The sequence below is a fragment of the Podarcis erhardii genome (genome assembly GCF_964252035.2).
Source record: "Podarcis erhardii genome assembly, chromosome: 2".
Lineage (NCBI taxonomy): Eukaryota > Metazoa > Chordata > Lepidosauria > Squamata > Lacertidae > Podarcis > Podarcis erhardii.
Genome location: NC_138498.1, coordinates 31378808 through 31403979, shown reverse-complemented (window position 1 = coordinate 31403979; position 25172 = coordinate 31378808). Strand labels below are relative to the sequence as shown.

The 25172-nt window shown below is 46.0% G+C and overlaps 2 protein-coding genes and 1 long non-coding RNA gene across 8 annotated transcripts in view; 1 reads left to right on the top strand and 2 right to left on the bottom strand.

Annotated features, from left to right (window-relative positions):
- LOC309335166 overlaps nucleotides 1–25172 on the top strand; it is a 722355-nt gene that overhangs the window by 81588 nt on the left and 615595 nt on the right. The window lies entirely within an intron of this gene.
- The window catches only part of RBFOX3 (RNA binding fox-1 homolog 3), a 351363-nt gene that overhangs the window by 61149 nt on the left and 265042 nt on the right, over nucleotides 1–25172 (bottom strand). For 2 of the 6 annotated variants that reach the window (XM_081849845.1, XM_081849844.1), the window contains exon 1: nucleotides 4538–4679. The exons of 2 other annotated variants lie outside the window; for them this stretch is intronic. In XM_081849845.1, the coding sequence (XP_081705971.1) occupies nucleotides 4538–4639 (102 nt within the window). In that variant the 5' untranslated portion in view covers nucleotides 4640–4679. Of the gene's footprint in view, nucleotides 1–4537; nucleotides 4687–25172 lie in introns of those variants that run through there. 2 more of the 6 variants (XM_081849841.1, XM_081849842.1) reach the window with 2 other exon arrangements.
- Nucleotides 1–25172, bottom strand: part of CANT1 (calcium activated nucleotidase 1) — a 158704-nt gene that overhangs the window by 123302 nt on the left and 10230 nt on the right. The gene's annotated exons all lie outside the window — the stretch shown is intronic.

Here is a 25172-nt window from a genome sequence, read left to right as displayed (position 1 = left end):
TGAGAAAAGGATGCCACAATGCTAGCAAGCCCTTTCAGATAGCTTTGCCAGTCTTTTTTCTTTCCCCACTAAAGTTATATCTGACTAAGCTGAGCCACAATCTTGTATCCACCCCTGCACTCCACACCCTTTAAAAAAAAATATTACACAATGGAAGTCATTAGAGCAACCTCTTTCTTCCTCCCAACACCCTACTACCTAGACCCAGTAGGAAAAGATAGTGAAGCTGGCGGTTTCTGCATGCCTGGCAAGTATACACCATGCAGAGGAACAGAGGAGTTCCTGAGGGGCAGCTGGGACATTGGCCATGGCTGCCTGTGGCAACTGCAGGAAGCAGTCCACCGCTAGCCCCCAAAGTGCCTAGGAGGGAGTTGGCGCCTCCCAGGCTCTTGGCTAGTCATCGTTCTCCAAACAAATTGTTTTTGGAGACACACATAGAAATGTTAATATGCTCCAAACAAGCACAAGAATGGACATGTAACAAGGGTGTCCTTTCTAATGAAACCGAAATAAGAGGCAAATCCTGCCTTTGACTCCGGTCATATCCTTTCAAGAAATAACTGGTTGCCAGGCATGTGTGTGTATATGTGTGTGCATGGAATTATGGGTTCTGATACCATTTTCCATGGGTGGACTCAAGCTTCCTTTTTAGGATGGAAGAAATATGCAAGCCAACATGAGTAGTGGCTAAATTTTATAAACACGCAGGTAAACATTAGTTCAAAATTATATGTGTGTAAGCAGGTAATCACAAAAGCATTGTGCAAAGTATTTAATATGAGAATCCGAAACCTTTGACTTGTTCAGTTGTTATTGTCTCGGTGTGAAAATAACAGTAATTGTGTGGGTCACCTTGTGTTGCTGGATGAGCAAAACGCAATAATTTCGCGTATAAGGGATTAATTAATATTAAAGCAATTCAACTAAAACTTTGGCTTACTTGGGACTGAATAAATCAAACTTAATGAGCCAAATGTTCAAATTTTATTTGGGCAGTGGTAACACCCAATTTGTTTCATCCCCACCATTTACAAGTGGCATTCACTGCCAAAAGAATCTGGAAATTCTCATCAGCATCCAGCCTGGTCATTAAGACACACAATAATAACCCTCAGCATCAGCTATAAAACCCAACATTTCCCAGCTATTTCTACACAAACACACAGGCACCATCAATTTATTTTAAACAGATTTCATTATACGTGTGCAATAAATACATACACAAACATATATGCGCAGATGTCTGTTTTAAAGATTTGCTATTTATGTCGTTCCACGCCTGTTTCTTATCTGCACACACAGGGGAATTCCCTCTATCTGAACCTCAGTTTTCTAAAGTTCCCTGTTAATTGAACCCATTTTGTATTCTCCTAATATGCCGTATAAGAATTATAACTCTTGATAGTATAAATCATGTAAGTATTTTGTCTGGGTCCCTTCACTTCTAAAATGATCCAGTAAAGTAATATATTACACACACTTTTTTTTTGCATACATTCATTCAGAGGCACACCAGGAGTGTCAAGCGATAAACAACTGAGAGGACTATTGAAGGAGAAGCTGGGTTTTTAAAAATATTGCTTCCAATCTTTAAGTTCAGAAAGAGAAGCTTTGAACACTTAATGGGCCTGTGGGAGAAAAGAGTGTCACTAGAGATTGTATCAGCGGTCCCTATTGCATTTAACATGTGAACTTATACACAGATGTTAAAAATGCATGAATACAGCTGTGTTATGACAAAGCATTTTAGTAACGTCACCGTTGAAACTGAAGCGAAATGCTCAGTTTTTTACTTATGGGTGATGAATCTTGATTAAAGAAAAAATACCTTGCAAAATTAATGGGCCTAAAGCTCATGGTCACTGCTACACCGTGTTAGAACAATGTTCCATCTAACTTAATATCCTGCCTTGATTAATGTAAAAAGTACTGTTTGATTCTAAGGAACCAATGGAACAATTATGGAGTGACAGAAATCGGCAGGAACAATCCTACTCTACCTAGGTGATGGATTTGAAGCACCAATCATGGGTAGCAAATTGTCGTATTATTTAATTATTATGGGTGACAGAAGGGAAGGCACTTTCTATCCTAGGTACCAAAACATCTTGAGCTGGCCCTGAAATAGTGCCATCCTGCTGTCCACACCCAGTCTCTTCTGCAAATCAAGACGGAGAGTTAGAGATAAAGTGATTGCGGTTGTGTACCCTGGACTGTCTATTGACCAGTATCTGCTGGTGGGCTTACATAGCATGGTTTAGGCAATCAATTATTGAAATGCAAGTTTTCTACCTGTCTGGGAAGGTTTGTTTATATATGCCCTGCTCCCTGGAAAGCAGAGTTTTCAGGCAGCCTACTAAGTGCAAAATGTGGTTCTTGCCTCCTTTAAAATATTAGACAACAGGGCTTGTAAGTGTGCTCTGCCCAAGCCTGGACCAAAACTGGACCATGAGATAAGGGCAAACATGGTGAGGACCTCACACTCAGTCACCATGGCACACCCATCTAGGCCTTAAAAGGATCCAACTGTGGAACAAATTGGGGGCAGGATATGATCAATTACATCATGAACTGCATCGTCTGCATAAGTCCATCCTCCAGTCCCCAGTTCTTCTTTTTAAAAATACTATTTTAAACTAATAGGAACTTCAGGCACCGATCATCAACTTCTGCCAAAGATAGGAGGAGAAAAAAAATGTGCTAAAGCCCCCCAAAAAAACAGAACAACCCCCCCAAAAGCTAATCCTTCTACACAGCATCTAAAAAATCTGCAACCAAAGTGCGAGAGACTTGGAAAAATCAAAGAGGGAATGAGGGAGGCCGAATAAAAGCAAAGAGGCTGGAGAAAGGGCTAGGAAAATGAATCTGTTGAGTGAAACCTCTCCTTCTCCTAAATTCCTCTGTGCCGGCGTTGTGGGCTCTAGCCACTCATTTAATGATCTTGTTCGCAATATTTCTTTGCCCAGTCTAGGGGAAATGCAATAAGCACCAGGCTAAACGTGTCCATGCAGCTTTGCTGAAGAGTTAGCAGGCTGAAGTGCTACGCAGTGCGACCAAAAGCAGAAGCCCAAAGGGATTCCACTAAGAGAATATCCTCTCTGTTTTAATCATCTTAGCCCAGACTGTCTTGTAGTTCAAAACAAGAGAGATTCCCCCAGTGTTCCCCTCAAGCATTCATAAATCCCTCATGCAGCTGATTGGAACGGAGGGATGTATTCTGAACGAGTTAGTCTTCTTTTTTCTTCAGGGATTCCCAAGCACAAGGAGGAAAACACTGAAACCCCCAAATCTCATTTTCTCTCTCTCTGAGACTGCTGGGCATTCCATTCTAGTTCTCTATCCCTGACCTACACATCCGAAGTGCAGAGAGCCCTATGTTTCAAAGGACCCCTTTCTTCTGGACAGCGCTATAAGGAAGAAGCAGCCACCTCACTCTGCAAAACTTGAGCAAGTCCTGGACCTGAGCTGTCTTGTCACTGCAGCTTCACAATGCCTTCCCTACAGATCCTTTGAAGAATTAAAACCAAATAACAGCTGCCTCCTTTCTCTTGACTAAGACCTTGGAACAAACCAGCAAGAGACCCCTCCGCCCCCCACCAAGGTGGTTGGCCTCATAGGCCACTTAATGCCAGCGGTTAGGATGCCATGAATTTTTAAAACTCCTTCAAGCGCAAATGGAAGGGTTAGCACAGCTGGGAGATGGGGATTTCCGATGCTGCAAAGAGGTTTTTGAAGCAACGGCTTCCTTTCCTCTGGAGATCCTAGGCAAGGAAACATGTGCAGCTCCAGGACCACAGTGATGGGAGTGAAAGGAAGTGCAGTGGTGGTGATACTACAGGCGTGCCAAACCCCCCTCTCCCCACCCCCCGGGAGAAGTTAAGGAACTAGACTCACATTGCAGCGAGATTCTTCAGCTAAGGGAGACACGCCTGGGATTCAGCTGGCTGGAAATTGGGTTGCAGCACTTTGGAGGGCCAAGTCGAGACAGACAGATTTATATTTTAAATTACTTCACACATATACATACAGAACATCCAACCGTACCGGAGGCGTAAAATTCGACCGCAATAGAAAGGCAACTGGGACACAGGGAGGCTGGGATGAACCCTAACAAAAAAGCCATGCATATGCCATTGGATGACACAGATTGTATTCAGGTTAACAATACACATCAAAAAGAAATTTCACGCGCATGGTCTCTGTGTGCCATGCATTCACCCGTTGTCTCTAAGAACGCATTTCCGAAAGTTGGACCTAGATAGATCCTCAATGACAATATTAAAGCCCAGTAAAAGTGCAATCTCCTTGATCTTAAGCTTGCATCTGATTGCTACCACGCCAGCACCTCTGCAGCCAGACAGCACACAGGTGCTACCCTGGAACCGTTAACAACTCCTGTGACAACTGAGAAAGCAAAACGGACGTGCCTTTCGGGAGGATGGGGGGAAAGGGGGGTGGAGGTGATTAAAGCCCTGACCTTTAGATCTGGGGATTCCAACCACGTGTGAAGCAGGTAGGTATAAAGAGGCGGACTTACCTGCTGGAGGTAGAGGAAGGCCGGGGGGCAAGGTAGAGAGTGTGGGAGCAAGGCTGAGTTGGAGACCAGGAGGCAGCCTGAGTTAGCCATCGAGCAGAGCATGTGTTGCCGGCAAGCCCAGGAGCGGCTATGCTGGCAGCTCCCTCTGCTCCCAGACCCTCTGCTTCTTCCCTTTACAGTACTTGCTTTTTCTCCGTGGTTTTTCTTTTGGCAGCTCCCCCGTGCGGAGCTATTTAAGAGGGCTCCATTGGAGGAGCTGCATGCTGTGTCTCCAGCTCAAGCAGGGAAGGAGCAGCGTGCAGGCTGAGAGTCACTTGGTGCCATTAGACGAAGCTGCTGAATGAATGCATGGTCCGCAAAGGGTGTGTGTGTGTATGTGTGCGCGCATGGGGGGGGGGTGGAGAGAGAGAGAGAGAGAGAGAGCAGAGGAGGGGGGAGAGGGTTGAGAGGCGGGGGAGTCCCCTGTGCATTCAGACATCAAACAGCTCACTGCGAAACCAAGAAAAGCCGGAACAGCTGAGCCTGCACTTAACCCCTCACCTGCTGCAACTCTGCCTCTTGCCCTGTGATAAATAGGCCACCAAGCAGGCTCTGACACTTAACCGGGGTACCTGGCTCAGGCCCGCTGCCTAATCTTGCATCAGCCCAGAGAAAATACAGAGTTATCGTCAGCGGTTCCAGGGACAATAATTTCAAGACCCACAACGAGGGAATTATGCTGCTGTGGCATCCGCACTTCCAAAATATGTCTCTCTCTGCTCCCTCCAACATTCCTGGGTATAGGGAGCGTCTCTGTAACACGGGGTACCCAGCAAAGAAACCCTGGGATAAAGCCTACAGTCTCTCTCTCCCCCCCTACACATGCAGGCAAGACAGACCCAGTGTCCAAATACCAGAGAGAGGTAAGCGAGACCTAGATTCTCACACATATAGATGCCTGCACGCAAAGGCCTTATATGCCCTCTGCCCAGACATGGACTTGCACACCTACAGGCACGCACACATTGTTGCATGCCAGGCCTGCACAGATGGAAGCCAGCTGACCTCTCCTGAAATATGAGCAGAATTTGGCAGGAGATGCATTTGCTGGATTATTCCTGAGTGCTGGGTAGCTTGTCCCATAGGAGCGCAAATAGATCCCAGCTCACTGCACAGAGCCTGTTCCCAGCAGCTTTTGAAGGAACAGGAAGGCATTGCCTTCTACCTCCCCGGAACAAGGCCTGTGCTGTCTGGGATCTTCTCGTCAAAGGCATGGGTCCTTAGGGGCTGCGTTCATAGGCTGCTGTTTAGTTAGGTCAGAGTGTGGCAGTTGCTCCCCAATTCTTTGTGATTGGGTTTGCTTGTGATCAGGCTCCAGGAATGCCAATATCTCCAGTCTTTACCCTAAGCAAAGTGGCTAAATGTTGCCCACACCCTCTGAAACCTGAAATGTAGTTGGCATATTCCCTATTCAATAGCTGGGTAGCTGTGGTAGATAAAACAGGATGCAGCACTACACTATCCATTTGACTGCATGGGCCCCTCTCTTTTTTGCTGGGTTTTGAAACAAGGGGACCAAAAGAAGTTGCTAGTGATATGGAAGACGTTTCAGGGTTACCTGCTCCCCTCTTTGCCCCACTGAATTATGTACAAGCCATGGGGGTGCAAGAAAAGAATACCAATGTGTGTATTTTAGCACTGCCAAATTATGTCCCCCCCCCCAAAAAAAAAATATGGTATTCTGGTCAGAATGCTTCTAAGCACACACAGAGCACCTTTCTATTCCAGGGACAGCTCCCCCCCTGCGAAATACCCAAGGTAAAGGGAAATTGACATCTGTTTCTAAACGCCATTTTAGAAAAGAGAATTTTTTAAAGAAATTCATACTCAGTGCTCTGCCCTGTGATATGCGAAGGTGCGGGATGCCCATCTCACAAAAACTGCACCGAAGGCAGGATGCCTGCCCTGTGTAGCTTCTCCCCATCGTTCGCTGTGCCGCTGGTGCTGTACAGATTGCACCTGTTAGAATTTCCCTTTCAATGCAACACCTCTTGGACAGGAAGCCCTGCACTTTAAGATCTGCATTGAAACGTGAAGCTAACACAGGCACTGCAATGGGTGAATCTAAATCTAGTAGAAATTCTCCCGTTGGTGTAACTTGCACACATTTCCCTCTAACTTTACATCCTCCTTGTTTGAGAGCTCGTGTGTGTGTGTGTGTGTGTGTGTGTGTGTGTGTGTGTGTGTTATGGGGTGGGGGTGGGGGTGGGAGTATGAAATTCTTCTAAGGCTTGTAGGATTCTGGGGGAATGGCAACCCTAAAGCACGCGTGGCTTCTCTGCCCTCATTCCCTCCCCTGCCCGTTAAGCTTGCATTACACACATATGTACGGACATGCATAGATGAACCACCTCAAATGATATACAAATTCTCCTGGCCACTTGTCAGAGGATGCTACAGACCAGCAGCTCATCAAATAGTTACATGCACACGGTGGCAAACAAATTGCTATCTGCATCCACCCCCTATCATTTTCTTATCATGCCACTACAGTTGCACATCCTGATAGTAGTGTCCATTAGCTGAGAGTCCATTTATGGGGGTAGCCTGCTGTGAAGCCTCTGCTACTGATCAGTGACTTCACAGTAAAGTTTAGTATTGTCACAGCTATAGGAAGGGAGCTGAGGCATCGTGTGAAAGTCTGAGGAGGATGTGCATCTCCCCACTCTGACCACTGGTATGCAGCTTGTAAACATTTCACAAATGAGCTTGCATTTGGGGAATAGGCAGTTTGTTCATGTGTTAAGAAGACCCATTTGTAAATTCGGCTGCATGGATTTATTTATATGTTGGGGTTTCAAATTAGCCCCACCACAAGGGAACGTAGTAAGAAGCAACATGTAACACGCAACTTACTAAAAGGTATAAAACACCAGTGAAAAGTATAAAATGTTGTTAGTTCACAAATTTAAATCATTTCAGTGGGCTTGAAACCTCATCATAAAATGTCAGTCCAAAAACAACGTTATTGTGGTGTTCAGCAGCATACACTGCAAGCGTTCTGGTTCAGATTCAGATTCTTGGGATGCCTCTAGAGCAGGAATTTTCAACCTTTTCAGACCCAGGACCCACTTTTAACCAAAACATGGATCTGGAGACCCATTCCTTTCTCTTTATCATATATTTGCATGGTGGTAGTGCTCCTGTTGCAACCCGTCTTGGATCAGGGAACTCTCTAAGAAAATCAGCATGGACTTGTTGCATGGGTGGCCCTGAGGTAGCAGCATTTTTCTCCATTGTTTACAGACCTAGGAAAGGACAGAGCTCTTGTGCTCAGATCCTGAGGTAGCAGCCTGTCTCTCAGGTGCCTACAGATTTCAGGAAGGCCAAGGCTTTTTATGCCTATTCTACAGATGTGCCTCGCATTGAAGGACCCCTGGCTTTTAGGCCAGTCCCACATCTCCACTCAACCCAGCCTCCCCAACTGCTTTCTGCTAAAGCACTGGAAGGCCCAGGGTAGACGTGCCAGTCAGCTGCAAAGCCACCTGTGCTAGGCTTCGCTTGCTGTGCGGCATAAGCGTGAATCCCATGTTCAGCTCAGCCAGAATGTGGGGTACACTGCAATTGGGCTGCCTTCCAAGACTCAAAGGCAGAATTTTCCCTGCCAGGCAGAGATGCTTCTAAGTGAGTTTTATTGGGTGATTCTTCCTGGTGCAGCAGTCATCGGAAAAATGCAGAGTGTAAGACCGGGGGCTTGAATTCTTCTCAGTTCTGTCTACATACACACACTCCATCAAGAAAATGCATCTCTACTTCTCTTTGATGCACTGTGGGGTCCTGGGGGAACACAACTCTCCCCCACAAAAGCTCTCTGTAAGTGCCACATGGCACTGAAGTGGTGGAAATTGTGCTGGGTGCGGCTGAATTTCGCAGCTTTCGGACAAACAGGGTGCAGGCACTTACAGATTAACAATATGAACAGAGTCTGCCACAAACCTCGGCACCTCGGCATATCTTCTCAGGAAATGGTTCAGAATAGCAACCTTATTGAAGAGCTGTCTGAAGCTCCTTAGCAGCTTACGTCGTGAGGGACTGTAGGCAAAGGAGAGATTTATGGGTGTTGCCCCAGCAGTGGCGTAGTGTGGGTTGTCAGCACCCGGGGCAAGGCAAGTAATTTGTGCCCCCTAACCCATGGATTTGCGCCCCCTAACCCTAACCCCCAGATGTTGCGCCCGGTGCGGCCGGGCCCCCCTGCACCCCCCACGCTACGCCACTGTGCCCCAGGTCTCCCAGTGAAAAAAGTATATATGCTAAGAGACCCAGAGAGCAGAAGGCAAGTCAAGGGTTGAACAGACAGGAATCGGGCAAATGGTCCTTCAAACTGGCTGGCTGCTTAGGTTACAGAGCTGGCTGTTTCTAGGTTAGCATATACCCCTATGTGTTAATTCCTGGCAGCAACAAAAAAAGAAACTCTCAACAAAAAGAGAATTCTGTCTGGTTCCGCAGTGAGTCTGGCCTTACTTTCGATCACTTTCCCACGCTAACTGTAGAGCTATCTGCAAAGTCTCAGGATATAATGCACAAAATGGTGCTGTGATCATTCTAAAAGACAAAGAAAATGAAGGGCAACTTTCCCAAGAAGGGGAGCATATCTGTCAGTATTATGAAAACACACTCCCTTCTGCCTAGCTCAGGAAAGCTTTGTGGAAAAATGGAACCAATGATATAGCAGATGGCAGAAGATCCACAAGTAGAATTGTGTGCCGTCTATGATGCTTATACTAAGGGGCTGACCATACTTCACGCAATCCACTTGGTGTGATTTTTAAGACTCAGCAGCTACTGAACAAAAGGACAGCCAACATGGTGCTTCCCCTCCCTGCAAGATGCTTGCACAGAACCAACAGAATGGTAGAGTTGGAAGGGAACTGAGGACCATCTAGTCCAACCCCCCGCAAGGCAGGAACATGCTACTGTCCCATATGGGGATCAAACCTGCAACCTTGGCGTTATCAGCACCACACTCTAACTGACTGAGCTACCTGTTGAAATCCAATTACCACCAGTCCCAGTCAGCAAGGTCCATGATGAGGGGTGATGAGAGCTGTAGTCCAGTGACATCAGGAGAACCACTACATTGGCTATCCCTGCCCTAAAGCAAAACCTTAGAATTACAATACCCATACATGCCCAGGGGTCATTAAATCTGAGCTTGCCTTGGTAAAGACCAAAATATTTGTTCTCAACATGACCCTATCCCTCCCCTCCAGAGGGAGGGAACAAAGTCTTCTGACTTTAGTCTGAGCTTGAGGTACTGAGCACTACTGTGTGTGTGTGGGGGGGGGTAAACTCCTATGCTTGTCTACAGTTGAGGCTGGGATATATACTGGGATATATACTGTACCCACTGGACTATGCCTTAGAATGCCCAGAATGCATCAGTAAGACTCATAGTTCTCCAAGTGCTTTTGTGGTTTGGTGCCCAACCAGAGAGAATCCCTGCCATTCTCCCTTGCTTCTCCAGGAACTAAAGAAAGGAGTGGGGAGGCTCTCCTTGAATTTGTGCTCTGGTGAGAGCAGAAGATTGACTCGCTAGCAGCAGGCTCAAAAGGGTATTTGTGGATCCTTGTCCATGCCCCAAACCCCACACTTTAACTGAGCTTTTAACAACAAATCCAAATCATGCCTTTGCTGCCGTCCCTGTGTTCCCACTGGATGGCAAAGGGATCCACCCTGCCGGGAAGCAGGAATCCTGTGGCAGCACTGTAGCCAAGGAATCTGCTAGGACTCAGAGTTCTAGACATGTGTACAACTCAAGATAAATATATGGTCATTTTCTGACACCTCACACTAATACTAATACAACACAATGTCAAAGGCACATAAGAACAGTGCAGTAGGCAGCAAGTGGACCTGTGAATCTGACGGGGGACACAATAATTCTGATAAAACAAAAATACTGTATACAGTTTTGTTTTTGCAAGTGTGTGTGTTTGTGCATTAAAAGTAGCAGCCTTTCTTAGGGTGGAACCTCTAAACTACATTCTTGAGAAGGCAGCAGTCAGAAACAATATGCCCAAACTAAGAGAGGGAGAGAAAGAGAACAAATTCTGACGGTGCCCAATAAAAGCAAGTTAAGGGATGTAAATAGTTCCCCCTTCCTTCCCCAAGACCCTGGAATGACCACTCTGGCGGCCTGTTTCCCCCTTGTTTTGTTCTTGCCTATGCTTATCCTTCTCTTCATGTAAAGTGTAACACAGGGAGGACAAATGAGACTCAATGAGAGGGAAATTAAAAGAAGGCAAAATGGAAGAAGCTGCAGCAATATATCCCTCCCCCTTGTTTTCGGTGCAAGCTCATCTGTTCTCCTCTTCCCACCCTTAGTTCAAGCCCCTTCCCTCTCTTCTAAACCTCAATCCTAAAATTACTTATTATCCGATCACTATAGACTCACTTGCCCTGCAATCTGCCATCATGTACTTATTTATTTATCACTGGGATTTATATCCCCCTTAAGGTCACAGGCTGGGTTACATCAATAAAAGCAAAGATACAAACAAACCCAAACAAATTGTACACAAAGATATAAAGTCGTAAGCATTAGGTGTCTAGAATCAGCTTATAAATTTACAATCTGATAAAAAATGATTTCTGGTGATCACACATTCTTGTTGCTCCTTTGTCAGGCTATGACTTCCCACACTTTCATTCTTCTCTTGCCATGCTCTTTGGAAGAGCATCCATGTTTATACAGTCAAGCCCCGACCGAGTCTTTTTTCTGCTCCATCGCTGCATCGGTGGCCCAAAAGCTGCATCCCAGGATCCCAACATGCAAGGTGAAATGTTGGGAAGGGCAAGCAGAAAGTCTGCTCTTTCTGGAAGGTGGTGGAAGGGGTGTTGAGTGCTGAATAGACCCCTTAAAGGGTCTTGTTTCAGTCCTACTATACTGCTCCTAAGGGGGAAACGGTTTACCTTGAGGGCTACTTTGGTAAAGATTCATTCGTTCATTCATTCATTTTCTGCTGTTCACCCTAAGGTCCTAGGGCAAGTTGCAACATTAAAAAAACACCATTAAAACTGTGTAAATCAAGTTACAACCATAAAAATAAGGCAGGTCCCAAAAATACATATCTCAAGTGTCAAAAGCCAGGGTGAAAAGAACAACCTCTGGAAGCTGTATCATGAAGGTGCCAGACACACCTCTTTGGGGATGGCGTTCCACAGCTTAGGGGCCACCACAGAGAATGTCCTCCCCCAGGACACACACACAGTCTCTGAGGGCAGAGAAACTCCTAAGAGGGCCCCCTCTGCCGATCTCAGCACCCAAGAGGGACTATAGGGAAGGAGGCAATCATTCAGATATTGGGGTCATGACTCATTTCCCAAATTTTGGTTGCCAGCTGTTGTTGGACTACAACTCCCATCATCCCTAGCTAGCACAACCAGTGGTCAGGGATGATGGGAACTGTAGTCCAAAAAAACCAGGTGGGGACACAAGTTTGGGAAACCCTGATTTGGGGGCTTTAAACATCAATGTGTGCACCTTGAATTGGGCCAGGAAATGAACGGGCAACCAGTGCAGCTCTTTTAGTACAGCAGATGACCGTGGCAGCTTGCATATTCCCCCATATTTCTCTTTTAAGTGAATATAGTGGTACCAGGGAACCAGGACAGTATGATGAGTTGGGTGCGAGTGGCTCACTTCAGACGGGCTCTACCACACACCCCAATTCTGTGCCACCTATGTCACGCATTTCTAGTTGTGAAGCATGCGGTAGAACCCACTTTGGAGGTTGTGCACAGCTGCACGTGTGGCAAGAGGTGTACAGTACCCACTGTACAACTGGCAATGTTTCCTAGGGTAGGTTTCTTGGGTTGCACACTCCTTGGTTTGTTAGTGCAGTTATGCTGTCCCAGTATATTATGGTGCCGCAGCTGTTGCTAAGTTATGCTAAATATTAACAGTAAGTATATTTTATAGCAACCACTCTGCAACAGAAAAAAACCCAAAACCATTCTAGGGAAATTGTTCACTTCTAGAAATCTTTATCAAAATCTACCACCTGCCAATTGGCAGCTAAGATTTCCACGGGGGCTGTGACCCTCTAGCTTATTTTTCTGTACAACTTTCGTATCTTTCAAGTACTTAACTGGGTCCTATCTTCTCCATAAACTGGCTTACCTTAAACCTTAAACACGTGTTTCTGATTGTTGCTGGGAACTTAACTTGCTTGGCCGGCACTGATGGCCAGCACTTTCCCCTGTGGAAAGCTGAAAAGCGAGCAAGGTCCAGGGGCACAAATGCTTTCCACGTGCACCAATATTCAGATATGCTTTGCTAGCTTTTACATGCATACGGCCCTCTCCCTTTATACAGGGTTGGCTTTTTGTCCAAGTTTAGACACTGGGATACTTAGACACTGTGCTGTAGAATCAGTGTGGTGCTATATTGCAGAAAAGTACGTCTGGAAAAGGGGTGAGAAACTTGTTCACATTCAGATGCAGCCTTCCCATTTATATTTCCAAATTGCTTACTTGGTTGCATTTAACATGATTTAAATGTACAATGGGTGCCAAGCTGCTGAAAGTGTACATTACACTTATTTCATAACATTTTAACTCTGAAATTGTTGCCCCCAAATGTGGAAAACTGAGACAGGTTGTATAAAACCTATATACAGTTTTTTTAAAAAACGAAGGATTGGGGTGTCTTTTTACTTGCCTCTTTATGACAGATTTTTTTATATTAAAAAAAACTGGTCACATTTCCCCCTGCTTCCCCGCTAGTGGAAGCTGAGATGATTCTAACAAAGGTTGCACAGCACAGAGACACATGTGTCGATATGTTACCCTTTCCTTTCTTCCTTTTTAGAGAGACAGAAAGTTGCAAGCCTACAAATTCTGTGACTAATTAAGGCTACATCTGCCTGCGAGCATATGCACCTGGATCGTGGGGTAGAACACCTTGTGATGGCAAGGAGCCAATAGAGGGTAGCCTCCTCTCAAGACCATGAAGAGCATAGCATGACCTTGGCTGCAAAGGGCACTTCCAGTCACAACTCTGGGGGGCAGCCAGGACATAGGACAGGTGGCTTCTCAGCAGGCAGGTTGGCTTTGAGCAGCAATTATGTCTTAGTTGGCAGAGTGGAGCATGGTTCGGAGCCTGGGACTCAGCAGTCACCCTAGCTGCTTGGTGAAGGGGATGTGAGAGGTGACAAGATCTGTGGAGAGTTCCCCCACAGAACAGAAATGAGGTCTCCTAGGGACCACTAGGCAACAAAGGTTTTCTTTGGGATTCCTCCATACTTGGTTGGCTCAGCATGCTGGCTTACATCCCTCACACCCAGAGTACTCAGAGAACAGTAAAGGTAAAGGTACCCCTGCCCGTACGGGCCAGTCTTGACAGACTCTAGGGTTGTGCGTTCATCTCACTCTATAGGCTGGGAGCCAGCGCTGTCCGCAGACACTTCCGGGTCATGTGGCCAGTGTGACAAGCTGCATCTGGCGAGCCAGCGCAGCACACGGAACGCCATTTACCTTCCCGCTGGTAAGCGGTCCCTACTTATCTACTTGCACCTGGGGGTGCTTTTGAACCGCTAGGTTGGCAGGCGCTGGGACCAAACGACGGGAGCGCACCCCGCCGCGGGGATTCGAACCACCGACCATGCGATTGGCAAGTCCTAGGCGCTGACGTTTTACCCACAGCGCCACCCGCGTCCCTACTCAGAGAATAGACTCTGGCTAATCAGTTTCTTCCCTTCAAACTGTTGGTGATTCTTTGTTAAAGAATTAAGGCCCATCATAGCAGTTTGCTGGGTGTTGGTTTAACCAGAGAGTGCAGGGCACCTTGTAACTTGGGATCTATTTGTAACCATGCAAAAACAGGTGGGGTGCAGCTTTGGGGCGGGCATCTTGAGGAAGGAGATGAGCAGGGATGTGTAGAAGTGGAAAGGGACAAAAAGGATGCCCTGGCTGGGTGCCCAGGTGGTGCCATGATGAATATGCGATAGGGCAGAGCATAGCCATATCCTATGCCAAACACATTCACATGTGCAGCCCACTCCCCAAAGCTCAGCTCACTCATGTGTGTGCATCCTGCTCACACACAGCCGAACACCCAACAACCACACACAGCTTCCTTGAATGGATGTTTCTAATACCAAGGAGACATTCTGAATCACTAGAGTAAATAACCATCTGGAACCTACCCAAGCTTGGGGCCTAAAGAGTTAAACTCACAGCCATCCAGATGATGTTGGATTGCAGCTCCTATCAGTCCCAGATGACCAATAGTCAGGGATGATGGGAGTTGCAGTCCTATAGCACAGTGGCGTAGCGTGGGGGGTGCAGGGGGGCCCAGCCACACCGGGCGCAACATCTGGAAGTTAGGGTTAGGGGGCGCAAATCCATGGGTTAGGGGGCGCAAATCCACGGGTTAGGGGGTGCAAATTACTTGCCTTGCCCCGGGTGCTGACAACCCACACTACGCCACTGCTATAGCATCTGGTGGGTCACAGGCTCCCCACCCCCAAGTTAAACTAAGGAACAATGTGGTAGAGAAACAGCAGCATGTACATTCTATCAAGGGAAGGTTCACTGTCAAGTTTACACCTGCAAGATACAAAGGACTGAAAAGGTAAACAGGAGTCCAAGATGGCAAAAGAGACCCAAAAATTGCATTTTAGCCTACTCCTGGTTTAATTAAAAGTCTCTATCTCTTTGTCTCTGGATTTAGACGATTGGAATGTAGAATAAACTGTTTTGATGCTACAGGAAGCAAAGTCCAGAACTTGTCAGGAAGCTAGTATTTCTTCAACGGTTTTAAATATTATTTTTGCAGTGCCATGTTAACTTTGCCCTGCATTATATTGGTGTCCTGGCATCACACATGTAACCCATGCACTATCCCACCCGTTTCAGTCCTTAATGTTTCGTTTTGCAGTGCATATTAAGTGTGGCCTGCTGTAGCACAAAATGAATTTTCACATACAAGGTAAAAAGGACACTCCCCTCCTGCTATTTTTTTTAAGGGTCATTACAAATATACATGATTTTAGTGTTAAGGCTGCTGGAGAAGCACACACACCGCATTTTTTGGAAAGAAGTACAGCCTCCTCTCTTGGATTGAGCACAGGCAAATCCTGGTTTTATGCTTTGCAGCAGAAGCCAGATGTGCAGAGTGCTGACTGGCTCCCCTTTGCATCACTCATGAAGGTGCCTCCCTCTCCCCGCCACCCCTGCTGCCTTTAACAGAGTACTTCTTCAAGAATATAATAATGGCACGCGAAAAATGTTTGATCAGATCCATATGCCAGCTGCTTCAGAGGGGGAAGTGGGCAGCCCATGTGTGGCGTGTGGGAGGGCTGAAGAAGAAGAGCCACCAATCAGTACTTGAATCCAGAGGCTGGGTGTGTTCTTTGAGGAACAAAGGTAGGAGGAAGCAGACTCACTCCACAGTAGAAACACCTGTGCCTGCTTCCATATACAGCGGTACCTCAGGTTACATACGCTTCAGGTTACAGACTCCGCTAACCCAGAAATAGTACCTCAGGTTAAGAAATTTGCTTCAGGATGAGAACAGAAATCGTGCTCCGGCAGCAGCGGGAGGCCCCATTAGCTAAAGTGGTGCTTCAGGTTAAGAAAAGTTTCAGGTTAAAAACGGACCTCCAGAACGAATTAAGTTCTTAGCCCGAGGTACCACTGTACATCTCTATACATGCTTAGGGTACAATCCTAAGAGGCACGGATAGCTACATCCTCCATTCATTTGTCTAATCCTCTTCAAAAGCCATCAAAGTTGATGGCCATCACTAACTAGTGGGCCTGAATGCAGCAGGAAAAATCACAGCATCTAGAACAGGGATGCGGACCCCTGGCCTTCCAGATGTTGCTGAACTACAACTCCCATCATCCCCGGGGGCCGATGAGAGTTGTGGTGCAGCAGCATCTGCAGGGACAAAGGTTCCGCACAGTTGATCGAGAACTCTAGGAACCAAGGAAGTCACCTTATATAAAGTGAGGCTATTGGCCCATCTAGCTCAGTATTATCTCCTCTGAGCTGCAGGAGCTCTCTGCACTTTCAGGCAGGGCCATCTCTGTCTGGAGATCCCAGGCTTGACCCTGAAGCCCTCTGCATGAAACCATGCATTCTACCACGAAGCTGTAGAGCTTCCCTTCCTGCCGCCCGCAGCGACAGAGTTATATTCTGAGTTATTCATATGTCTCTTACTGACAGAGCAACAAAATTAAATAAAATTGCCACCTTTTTAATCAATACTGGTTCTTTCTCTTAAGCTGCCTGGCTCAAAAACCTTTCTTGCCTGCTGCTGCAGTCACCTGAAATTCAGGGTGCACACACACAGACACGTCTCAAAACATCAGGAATAAATAGAAGTGCTTTAGAAGAACTACAGTGGGTCAGGGATAGAGGCAGGACAGCAGCAGTTTTAGCAGAGTAGGAGAAACGAAGGCTAAAGCTGAGAGACCTTTAAGGAACTAGGATGAGGATAGTTTTAGAGGTCTGCAGGTTACTGAATGCCACGACCCAGTGACTTGGACAGTGAGCCAGATGGAAATGGGTGAACTGAGTCACAGCTGCACCACCTACAGAAGCTGGTCCAGCAACTAGGGCACATCAGAATAATGAGTCCTTTGAACCTGAGAACCCCAAGATAAGGCCCTCAGGGACTGCAGCCTCCAAGCCAGACCCCACTGAGAAACCAAAATCCTTGCCCTCAGATGCATCATGTACCAAACCTAGCCATCATCACAGCTAGCATATGCAGCAAGAGATGAAACAGAGCTGTCTTTCTGGTCAAGACCCAAGCCAGAAAGATGCCCCTCTATGCATTCCCACTATCCAGCAACAGTGGAAGGGGCCAGGGCGAGGCACTTAGACTCAGGAACTTTATGGGGAACCCTGGGGGCCTCCAGATGTTGTTCCAACTCCAAATCCCATCAGCCTCAGCCAGCAAGCCCAATGGTCAGGGATGGTACAAGTTCTAAACCAGCAACATGGATAGCTCAATTGGTTAGAGCATGATGCTGATAATTACCAAGGTTGCAGGTTCGATCCTTGTATAGGACAGCTGCATATTCCTGCCTTGCAGGGGGCTGTACTAGATGATCCTCAGGTTCCCTTCCAACTCTACAATTCTATGACTACCTGGAGGGCCGCAATTTAGCAACCCCTGATATAAGGACTCAGATAGCACCTGGTACTTTTTGGAACAAGTTGTCTCTTCCCTGAGACCTGCCTGGAGTTTTCAAGGGCATCTCTCTCTCTCTCTGACCACTCTCATTTTCTGTTTCTTGACCTTGAAGTGGGTACATGATCGCTTCCTGACAGTCCCCTGTTCTGGCTACCTCTTTCAGACCACTGCCAGACCTGCTTCCTCCAGATTCCAGCATGGGTTCATCTTTCCCCAGAAACTAGACGCTGACTGGCTTCAGTGGGAGAAAAACCGAAATGCTTTCTTATAAATGATGTGCAGGGTGGAAGAAAAGCTTCCTTAGAATTCTTGCTTGCTAAGGCAGCATAAATGTTTAATTCACAAATCAAGTGGCAGCTCAGCAGGGGGCAAAGTGGATTTTTCCTCACACATAAGAGTATCATTTCTCCTGCAGGTTGAGCTGCGAAAGGCAGTAACCGTTTCACAACTCAGGGTCTTGGGAAAGGATCTATGCAAAAAGAAAGAAAGAAAGAAAGAAAGAAAGAAAGAAAGAAAGAAAGAAAGAAGTCCCTATTTTGTGTGTAAAGTCAACTTCCTCTTTCAAAATCATTCTGAAATATTTCCCGCCCCCACCCCAAAAGCTGAATAAGCGCACATAGGCTTGAGATGAGTCTCCCTGCTTTTTCTTGACTCAGCTCATACACAGGCACCGTGGAAAAAGTGCATATGAAGCCGAGGATAAATCTGTCACTACGGAAGCATATAATTAACCTGCAAGACTCATTGCCACCAGGATGGGTCAAGAACAGAGATTACCGGGGGGTGGGGGGTGGGACTAGACAGACCTGGAGCTGAGCAAAGAAAGCTCCACTGCAGTGAAGCAAAGCCTATTTACAAGTTTACTCAGAACTATGAGCAACGTCTGGCCATATGGCAGTCTATTAATACTGGGGGCCAAACTAGGCATGATGGCAGCATCAGATCTTCCTGTGATATTAAAAACAAATGAAACGACAGCCACTTCTCTCTCTCTCTCTCTCTCTCTCTCTCTCTCTCTCTCTCTGTGTGTGTGTGTGTGTGATTTTAATCTTGGGGCTCATCTACACTCACCTGTTTCCCCACACTTTCTAGGAACAGGTCCACGCCCACCTGGTCTGTGTCCGAGATTCCCCTTAGAGTCCCTTCCAACTCAACAATCCTATGATTCTACAATTTTAATGCTGAATAGGAACAAAGGTTTTCTGTGGATTGCCTGCTCCGATTCAGCAGGCAAGAGTGGGTTTTCAAAGGGGAAATTGTGGGGCTGGTGGGGGAGTGCTCAGACACAGACCTGGAAAGCCCCGACCTGTGCCTGGAAATGCAGAGCAAACGTAAGTGTGGATGAGCCCTTCAAAACAATGAAGAAGGGAAGCGTTAACCCCTTTCCCTGCCCCAATGCAATGGTCCTGACATACCCATATCGTAGCAGCTAATGTACACAAGCACTGGGCAGCTTATCGGGGCAATGCAGAGCTCACTGGTGTTCCAGAAATCTGAACCAAGATTGCTTTGCTTTTTTCATTTGGAATAAATTCTGCACCTCATCCTCTCTTTTGTGCAGGAGTTGATACTGCATAGTCCCAGTGGTTACTTGTAGTCTGGAAGGCCAGGAAGCTCTGATCAAATGCTCCAGAAAAATGAGTTACTACGACCAAACTAAGGAGGAGGATATAAATCTTCTGGCTTTCAACTTGGGGCCATTTGGATGAGTGCTTCCTGGGGCAGATTAGCCCCCATCTGCCCAAAACATGGGAAGTCTGGCACCAAGCTTTGAAGCAATCAGGTGCTGCCACTGTGGGAGACAGGATAATAGGTTGGATGGTTTTTTGGGAATGAACCAGGCAGGTAATTCCTACCTTCCTGATCTCACCCTTGCAAGCAGGTTTCCAATGATAAGAGCCAGCTGGCTGTCTCCAATGTAGCTCAAATATCCAGAAACCCCAACTTTTAAAAAATTGCTAGTTCCTTTCAAAGCAATGGAGCTTAGGATACAGCTTCACTGATTTTGTGTGTGCTTGTGCGTAATATATGGGTGTTTGTTTGTTTTTTTAAAAAATGAAAAGTCAGCTTTCAAGATGCAAAAAGCCCCTTGGAAAATTCCCTGACTTGGCGGCCTTCCCTTTCACCCCCATACCTGTTCGCAGCCCTGCTGCTTCAACACCATTTTTAAGGGATCTTTCATCTTCATTACACAACGCTTGCCAATCAGGGATGCAGTAGAGAACATATTGATATTATAGTGCCACATAACCACCAGATGTGTGTTATGCAAAGAAATCACTAAGGGTAAAATAACCTTTCCCATTGCCCCCCCCCCTCACTAAAGTGGGAGAAAAAGGGACTGTATCCCTGATGCTTGCACAACTGGGCTGATGCTGCCTATATTCTTAAGTTGCACAGCTGGTTTCATTTACCACCAGATCTGCACTCAAGTCATCACATTTCCTCTTTCTGAAGAGGCTGGTTCTACCGATATAGGTAGAAATGGTGCAAATTTTCATAGTTGCTGCCAGTCTAGGAAGGACCGAAGTGTGCCTTTTACTACATTTCATGGACTGAGCATAAGCCCTACCACCTCTCTGGGTCCTTTTCATCTTTTCGCATCTCTCTTCTAGAGCATGAGACTGTGAATCTCAGGATTTTGGATTCGAGCCCCACACTGGGCAAATGCAGGGGGTTGGACTAGATGATCCTCATGGTCCCTTCCAACTCTACCATTCTATTATTCTAATGCACATAGAGGGGATGATAAGTTAAAGCAAGAAGGAGTACTAAAGGGGGTTGGGGTTGGGGGAAGGAATCAGGTGTTCCAGTTTAGCCAAGATAGAGTTTAGCTAAAAAGTGGAATGAGACACAAGGAAACCATGGTTGGTAGAGAGATGAAATAGCGTGGACCTGAGCCCTCAATTTCTGAAGCAAATATTAAAGTATATGCATCTCTCTCTCTCTCTCTCTCTCTCTCTCTCTCTCTCTCTCTCTCTCTCCATCATCTTCCTTTAAGCCTTTAGAACCTGCTAGAGATGTGAGAGGTGCCTTGTTGCAAAATATTGCAAATTTCACTTCTACTTCCAAAAATCATGGAACAGTAATTAACAAGGCTCTTCTTGGTGGCGGGGCAAGCAGTTGGGGTGACTGCAAAAAGGAAAATGCACAGCTTTTGAAGAAGGAAAAAGGAAAGAAGCCTGTGGAATGGAGGAGGGGTGCTTTGCTGCAGGAGTATGAATACATGTAAGAGATAACAACGCTGGTCTTTGGCTCCGTTTGTGTTTGCCATAGCTGCAGTCTTATGCACACTTATCTGGGAGTAAGTTCCATTAAACTTAATGGGATTTAATTCTGAGCGGGCATGAACAGGGTTGCACTGCAGAGGGCTAGACAAGCCCTTTAGCATATTTGAGTTTGAGTTGTAGAGTGGAAGATGGCTTCGCCTCTAAGGAAACAGCAATAACAGCAACTATAAACAAAATAGGTTGTGCAGGGAGATATTGTGCCACTAGTAGAACTGCAGCAATGCTCTGTTAGATGGCCACAACATTTCAGCAACGATCACCCACACAAAACTCACAACTGCCATGGAGCTTATGGTTTGTGTGACAAGAAACAGAAGCACCCCCTTAGGAAAGGCTTACTCACAATAACTGAGTAATAGAGGCTGTGTACACACCATACATTTAAAGTGCATTTGAAACACATTTCCCAGCCCCCTCCCCCCAAAAAGATCAAAGGTTGTATTGGTACCACTCTATTTTGCCTTGGTCAGACCACACCTGAAATATTGTGTCCAGTTCTGGGCACCACAATTTAAGAAGGATGTTGACAAATGGAACATGTGCAGAGGAGGGCAATCAAGATGATCAAGGGTCTGTAAACAAACCTTATGAGGAGCGGTTGAGTGAGTTGGGAATATTTAGCTGGAAAAGAGGATTGAGAGGAGATATAATAGCCATCTTCAAATATCTGAAGGGCTGTCACATGGAAGATGGAGCAAGCTTGTTTTCTCTTGCTTTGGGTAGGACTCAAACCAATGGCTTCAGCCCCTTCTTGCCTTGCGGTCCCTCTGCTCCTACCCAGATAACAGCTAGAGTTCCTAGCACTTGGGCCTTAAAAACCTTAGATTCGATGCCTCCATCTAACAACAAGGGAAATCTCAGAAAATTTAAACAGTGAAGAACACATGCTACTAATTTTCGAAGCTTGGCCTCTGGTGCTGTGAACAGCCAGCTTGCAGCCAAACCCACTGAAAAATTCCTAGGTTTCACCCTCCCTTTTTACTCCCATTTCCTCCCCGCCACTTATGTTCCGGTAATTGAACTGGGATACTTGTGCAGAACCTTCTCTCACATCAGTCAGAGAAAGACAGATCCAATACATATACTCAAAGCAACTTTCCACATTTGGTGGTTCTCACGAGCCAAGTAGTTAAATAAGACACTTTTTGCGTGTGTGCTTTCATCAGCAAAGCAGTGGAAGAATGGTTTCCTATCCGTAACCCTTTCATTAAATAATAATAATAATAATAATAATAATATATATATATATATATATATATATATATATATATATATATATATATATAAAAATATAAATATATATATAAATATATATATATATATAAATATAAATTTTTGTAGTGAAGTGGTTAGTGTCAAGGCTCTGGCTAATTGGAGACAAGCACAGGCTGAATCACCTCTGACTATGTATTGTCTGTGCAAATGTACAGTGGTGCCCCGCAAGACGAATGCCTCGCAAGACGAAAACCCCGCTAGACGAAAGGGTTTTTCGTTTTGGAGGTGCTTCGCAAGACGAATTTCCCTATGGGCTTGCTTCGCAAGACGAAAATGTATTGCGAGTTTTTCCGACTTTTTTCCCCTTCCCCCCCTTTTTCTAAGCCGCTAAGCCGCTTATCCGCTAATCCGCTAAAAGCCGCTAATAGCGCTAATCCGCTAAGCCGCTAATGGGCTTGCTTCGCAAGACGAAAAAACCGCTAGACGAAGAGACTCGTGGAACGGATTCTTTTCGTCTTGCGAGGCACCACTGTACTTGCAAGGACTGGTTGTGATCCTAAATGAGAACCAAGCTCCGGGAAACATTTCAGGAGAATATACTGAGCACAAATCAAGCTCTGAGGCAATGCAGGAATGCCTATTGGAAGTGGGATGGTAGCGGAGGAAATCTAGGGGTGGAGGGGGTTGAGGCTGGCACTGCAGGACTGTCTTCTGCAACAACCACAGGGAGATACGCACAGCACGGGGTAATTTTAAACAGTGGAGAAAATGTTGTAAGTTAGCCATACTACAGTTCGAAGCCATTGGCTTTCACTGAATCAGTCCCTGAGGGTCTGGCCAAGCCTGGGGTTTCTGAGTAGCTGAAACAATCACCCACCTTCCTAACCCTGCCGTCCAAGGTGTTGTTAGGAGACGGCTCAGGGGACCTGAGCTCCAAGTCTCTGGGCTGGGCTTCAGATCTCCTGCCCCTTCACTCACCTAGGTGTGTTTGTGTGCTGGCTAGGTGCCCTTCCTCCTGCCATCTAAAGGTGCTTCCAGACTGTTGTTCTTTCGCCATGGGATTCAATCACATGGCAGCAAATTCAAACTGAACAGTCAAGGTGGATTTAGGCCTCTTTTGCAAAGCTGGACTTCTTGCAATAAGCGGGGAAATACACTGAAAAGTATGGGGCAATGATTGCTTGATGGGGTGTTGTATAACCAACGCTCAATAGCTGGCTTTGTCTAACCTCCCTACAAGCTTTGAGCAAACCAATCAGGATGGAAGCTCAATAAGTGGGTTTCCAGAAAGCAACCCTAATTTGCCCAGAGACGTTCTATACATTTATGCATTTTTGTCATGGGCCCGTACAATGCACCTGATTGTTCCTCTGGTCCATGGCTTGTCAGGGAAGAGCACAGGGGGAGAAGGGATTTCTGACGCTGATTATCCTATATATCATCAGAATTACTCACAGCTTTTTAAACCATACTGTCCAATCCCATTCAGCTAGCTGAGAGAACCTGTCCCTATCCACAGCTCAGCTTCATTCCTAAACTCCTAGGGAAAATCATATCGGACCCAAGGACCTATAACAGTCCACCAAGATGAAAAAATAAAGGACTTTTGGGAATTCACATTGCCAATGAAGTTTTATAATAAATAAAGGAAAAGTCTTGCTTTATGTTTTGTTCATAACTAACATATGCATAACATATCAAGGGTAAGAAATGGACATAGGTATAGTCAAAATACTTTTTTAAAGTTCAGAAGCTGTGGGTTGATCTTTCCTGCCTCTCACTACTGAGCTTTTTAGACATGTGGCTAATACTGTGCATGCATACCTGAGTATAAAATGCAAAGTGAGAATCAGCCCTCACTTGCAATCTTGCAATCCTTCTTTGTAGAAAGATCTCTCTGTCTCTCATTTTCATCACTGATCAAAAAGTGTGCTTCCTGCACACTCATGCCCCCACCCTTCAAACTGGCATGAGGGAGGCACACAGGTCTAGTTTATGTAATTTATTTCTTCTCATACAAACAGCCCTGGCCTTCTGCAATATGCATTAATGTGGACGATCCTAATGTGTGACCTAAATACAGTCATACCTTGGTTCTTGAACAGAATGTGTTCCAGGAGTCTGTTCAACTCCTGGAACCATTCGAAATCCAAGGCACGGCTTCCGATTGGCTGCAGGAGCGTCCTGCAGCCAATTGGAAGCTGCGTCGGATGTTCAGCTTTCGAAAATCGTTCGAAAACCAGAACACTCACTTGCAGGATTCGATCAGTCGGGAGCCAATTTGTTCTGGAGCCAAGGCATTTGAGATCCAAGGTACGACTGTAATCCCCAGTACCTTCAAATATAATTCCTGTGGTTGTTTCAGCTGCTGAGATAGTGGAAGGTGCTGCCAGTTATAGCTGTATACATGGATCACATATTAGCCTTGAATACACAAGCTTGGAGAGGAAGGTCCAGCATTGTTTGTACAGGGTAAGAAAATTGTTGTGAATCAGATGGCAGCTCCCCCCCCCCCTTTTCTTTTAAATTGGGCCTATGAGAACACCCATTTTTCAAAAGCACACAAGCCACTTCTATTCATTATAATGCTGTTACCAAGCCTAGGCAGGGACTGCCTTTTCCAGTCTTCTTTGCACATGCTCCATTACCATTCTTAATTCATATTGCACTTTCACAGTCCAATTGCAATTTTTTCTTGCAAGTGTTATTCCAGCCAGCCAGGGAAACTGTGAGTCAGGCTCACGTGTTCAGGGACTGGGCAGCAATAGTGCTGGTCATTCTCTTGGACTGCAAATGCATTTCGTGGCCCCATCTTTTAAAGTAGATTTGCTAAGCTGGTGCCCTTCCGATATTTTAGGTTACAACTCCCATCAGACCCAGGCAGCTTGCTGTTGCTGATGAGAGTTGCAGTGCAGTCCAAAAGGCTGGATGAAGACTGAT